Source organism: Penaeus japonicus, unplaced genomic scaffold, assembly GCF_977035675.1.
Source record: "Penaeus japonicus unplaced genomic scaffold, GWHDUDI00000001_assembly GWHDUDI00000028, whole genome shotgun sequence".
Taxonomy (NCBI): domain Eukaryota; kingdom Metazoa; phylum Arthropoda; class Malacostraca; order Decapoda; family Penaeidae; genus Penaeus; species Penaeus japonicus.
The window spans coordinates 5,047,127-5,052,126 of NW_028234430.1; the positions used below are offsets into that span (position 1 = coordinate 5,047,127).

Consider the following 5,000-nt stretch of genomic DNA (forward strand, 5'->3'; position numbering starts at 1 on the left):
TATAACAATGCAGCTCTACAAGAGGAGAAGGAAAAAATTAAAAACAAACAAATGATTGATGGCTGATGCAGACCTCCTTTTCCTTTTTCTTTTTCTTTTTCTTTTTCTAAGTGCAGCAATAATATCATTCTTTTGGAAAATGTGGAAAAGAAATTGAACACAAAAAGTGATTCCTTCCAGAAACATTAATCAAAATGGGGTGAGAAATAACCGCCTTTCATGGGTGGTTGCTCACTAATTAAAGATGGGTAAAGAACATCTTTTTCTTTTTAATTAACGAACCGAGAATTATAAATGGTAAAAGAGATTGTTTGATAAAATGATTGATGTCTGAATCTGCAAATAAAAATAAAGGCATTAGCAAAGCCACAGTCAGCAATACACAAAGATATTGGCTGTAATATTTGCAATATTCGCGGTCCGAAGGTGTCCAACCTCTTTTGGCCGCAGATAGTAAAATAATGAAGAGAGATGGAGGGAGAGAGAGGGAGAGAGAGAAATTGTTTAAAAAAGAACCAAGTGAATAAGGGAAATGCAGAACGTGCACCAGCAAATGCCTCTTGCGAAATGTATATAAAAAACACTAATTTCAAATTCCAAAATGATGGAAGATCAAGATTAGTTTGTCTGTTTTCTCACTTTTTTCTTGCTTTTCTTTGCAAACCACAAAACAGATATTCAAACAAGCCTATATAACCTTACTTTGTACGTTATGACTTCAAAAACAACTTTCTTTTTCTTCTCTTATTCTGAAGGGAGTACTGAGAATATAATGATAAGTGAGTCTACCCATGAAACTTACTACAGCTGCAAATCACTCAAATTTATTGCATATAAATAATTAAACACCACTCCTAGGTCAAATTCCTCTTCTCAGCTGCTCTACAGAGTTTCAATTTCATGCTTTTGATTTTTTCTTTCTTTCTTTCCCCTTTTTCTTATTTAGCCATTCCCTTAATCCTTCACTAACTTAAAGCTCGATTGATCTAGCAAACAGCAATTTATTTTCATTCTTCTACACAAGAAAATAAGCAATGAATTTCATTGTGAAGAGAAAAATCCATAAATAAGTGACATTAAAGTTTTTACCTTACCAAAATTACCTGACGCCTTAACATCATCAACGGCGCAGGCATCGGTTGACTGTACATCATGTTAGCTGCTTGCTATACATTTGAAAAGGATGTATACTAAAAAAAAAAAGAACATATATATGTATTCATATATGTATACATGAGTATATGTATATGAATAGTTATATAAATATATATATAATTATATGTATATATATATGTATATATATATGTATATATATATGTATATATATATATATATATATATATATATTTACATATATATATATGCATATATATATATATATATATATATATACATATATATACATATATATATATATTATATATATATAATATATACATATATCATATACATATGTATACATTATATATGCATATATATATATATATACATATATATACATATATATACATATGTATACATTATATATATATATACATATAAATATATGTATATCAATGCATATATATACATATATATATATATACATATACATATACATATACATATGTATATATATATATATATACATATATATATACATATAAACATTATATACATATACACATACACATGTTTTTATATATATATATATATATAAATACATACATCCATATATACATATATATATGTATACATATATACATATACATACATACATATAATACATATAAACATTTATACATATACACATACACATGTTTTTATGTATATATATACATATATATACATATATATACATATATATACATATATATACATATAGATACATATACATATATGTACATATATATACATATACATATACATATATATATACATATACATATATATATACTTACATATGTATACATAGATATATACATATATATATACATATACATATATATATACTTACATATGTATACATAGATATATACATATATATACATATATAATATATACATATAATATATAATATATATATACATATATATACATATATATTTATATATATATATATGTTTATATATATTATGTATATGTATATGTATATGTATATGTATATGTATATGTATATTATTTAAATAATGTATATATGTATATCTATATATATTATATATATATATATATATATATATATATATATATATATATATATATAGATATATATATTTGTATGTGTGTATATGTATGTATATATATATGTGTATATGTATATGTATATGTATATTGTAAATATGTATATGTATATATATATAAATTTATATATGTATATGTGTATATATATGTATATTTGTAAATATATATACATGTATATATATATATATAATGTATATATATATATACATATATGTATGTATATATGTATATGTATATGTATATTATGTAAATATGTATACATGTATATGTATATGTAATGTATATATATATACATGTATATGTATGTATATATGTATATGTATAAATATATAATATACATTGTATACATGTATATATATATGTATATATGTAAATGTATATGTATATATGTATATATATTATGTATATATGTATTATCTATATGTATACTATATTATATGTATACTATATATGTATACATATATATGTAATATACATATACATGTATATATATATTATATATTATATATACATATATATATAATATACATATATATATATATATATATATATATATATATATATATATATATTTATAATATATATATATACATGTATACATATCTATATATCTATATATCTATATCTGTATCTATATCTATCTAATTCTATCTATATCAATCTATTTCTATCTATGTCTTTATCTATCTATATCTATATCTATATCTATATCTATATTTGTATCTGTACCTTTATCTATATCTATATCCTGTAATATATGCATACATTATGCACACATACATATGCATATATATATATATATAATATAATATATATATATATATATGTATATACATACATATATACATATATATATATATATATACATATATATATATATATATACATTTTTTTTTTTTATATCAATACTTGAACTTTTTAGGAAAAGAAACATGCTGAGTACACAAGAAAGAAGATGCCATTCTAAATAAACTCAACTCCCTTGAGATATCCTAACAGAGATAAAAAGCATCTTCAATTCTTCTTCTACTTTTCTTTTTCTTTTTCTTTTTTCTTTCCCTGTTTTTTCATCTCTTAATAGAAAACTAACTGTAGAGGCATGCCTTCTTTTTTTTTTTTTTGAGGGGTGGGAGGTGGGGGGTAAAAGTTGCTTATCTTGCAATCTGTAGGCCTCGAGGGTGGGTTGAGAGAGTAGGGCATGGGTGGGACAAAACACCCCGGAACTTCGAGACACGGAGGAAAGAGGTCTTGCACACTTAAAAAGAGGCAAACGCGGCTCCAAAGAGATGCTAAAAGGGTTTGGTAAACACCAATTGTCGACAGCAGAACGGGCCTCGTTTACCGCCCGGTAGGTAAATAAAAAATCATGGAACACGGAAGAAGAAAAAGAGTAGATGTCTGCATTGTAAGAGGATGAAACTGTGCACCGTCTGTCATTAGAAGGTTCAAGCCACCGCACATGGAGGAGGGGAAATGGAACCATCTTTGAAAGAACGCAGTCGCATGGTGGAACACAATCATGTATATGTAAAAAAAAAAATAAAAAATCAGAAAAAAAATATATATGTATCATAAAACGGTAACCTGTTGTCATCTCACCTGCAGCAGTCTCTCGTTTCTGTTCAATCTGGTCATCAACCAGTATGCTTTGCCGTTCCTTCAGGTACTTGATTAACTTGTCCAGGTCGCCCATGGAGAGCGGACGCGAGTCGAGTAAATCACAGATCAAAATGCGAATATCTCGGGGCACAACTTCACGAATATTCCGTTGACGGGCTTTCTTGACATATTCTCCAAAATTTTGTTCAATTAAACGCAAAGCATCATCAACCGGCATGTTGCGGTGCTCTGTGCAAAACGAAAGAGTATGTTATGCCAGGGATCAAAGCTGCAGTCTTGTGGAGGAAAACTTTTCCCTTAATGATTAAAAAATGCAAAAAACTTCCCATCTGAAAAGCCAACAAAGTTATTAAATCAAACGACAGGTCCGTTTGAGGTGTCAACCACTGCCTGAAAAATATAAAACAGAAATGCAACAGTAAAATAAAAAAAAATAAAAAAATACAGTATTTATATATATAATATATGTAAAAAAGCCAGACAGATTCAAGTACTCATCACCATACACAAAGTAACTAGCAAAATCATGTGTTAAAATTCCCATGACAATTTTCCCCCACTTTACGCAAGCAAATCCAGAAAACAAAACCAAGAACCAATAGCTCTCGCAGCGACAGAATGAAGATCCTGAAAATCAATACACCTTTGGCATGAAAAGTGACAATAATCCAACACAACAATGCTAGAATATTTTTTTTAAAAAGAGAGAAAAAAATTACTTTCCATTTTTCTGTCCTAAAAGACTCTTGTATACGATTCTTGCATATGATAAGCCAGGTCAATCATATAAGCAACACATTCCACAGCACTTTGATAAATAATAATAAGAGGAGAGATGTAAATGTAGGAATACTGAGAGAAAATGCAAAATTCATCATCAAAATTATTTTTAAAATTGCACAAGCAATATTCAAAGCCATCCATTAAGCTCTTCATCCACGAACAAAAAATTGTACAAAAGAAAATTTAATATATAAATAAATAATATATGTAAACAAGGAAAGACATACTAAAGCAGTGTAAAAAAATCAACAAAAAAACAATAATTTGGAACTTTATAAAAGTATGAAAAGCTTTTCTTCATCACAAATTCTCCTAAAGTGTCAAGTAGGAGAGAATCAAGGTTCTCTTCATATCTGTAAATCTCATGATCCTGTGAA

The 5,000-nt window shown here is 26.3% G+C and overlaps 1 protein-coding gene across 2 annotated transcripts in view; it reads right to left on the minus strand.

Annotated features, from left to right (window-relative positions):
• Positions 1 to 5,000, minus strand: part of LOC122246977 (uncharacterized) — a 28,536-nt gene that overhangs the window by 10,143 nt on the left and 13,393 nt on the right. For both annotated transcript variants that reach the window (XM_043005858.2, XM_043005859.2), the window contains exon 8: positions 3,820 to 4,068. In XM_043005858.2, coding sequence (XP_042861792.2) covers positions 3,820 to 4,068 — 249 coding nt within the window. The remainder of the gene's footprint in view (positions 1 to 3,819; positions 4,069 to 5,000) is intronic.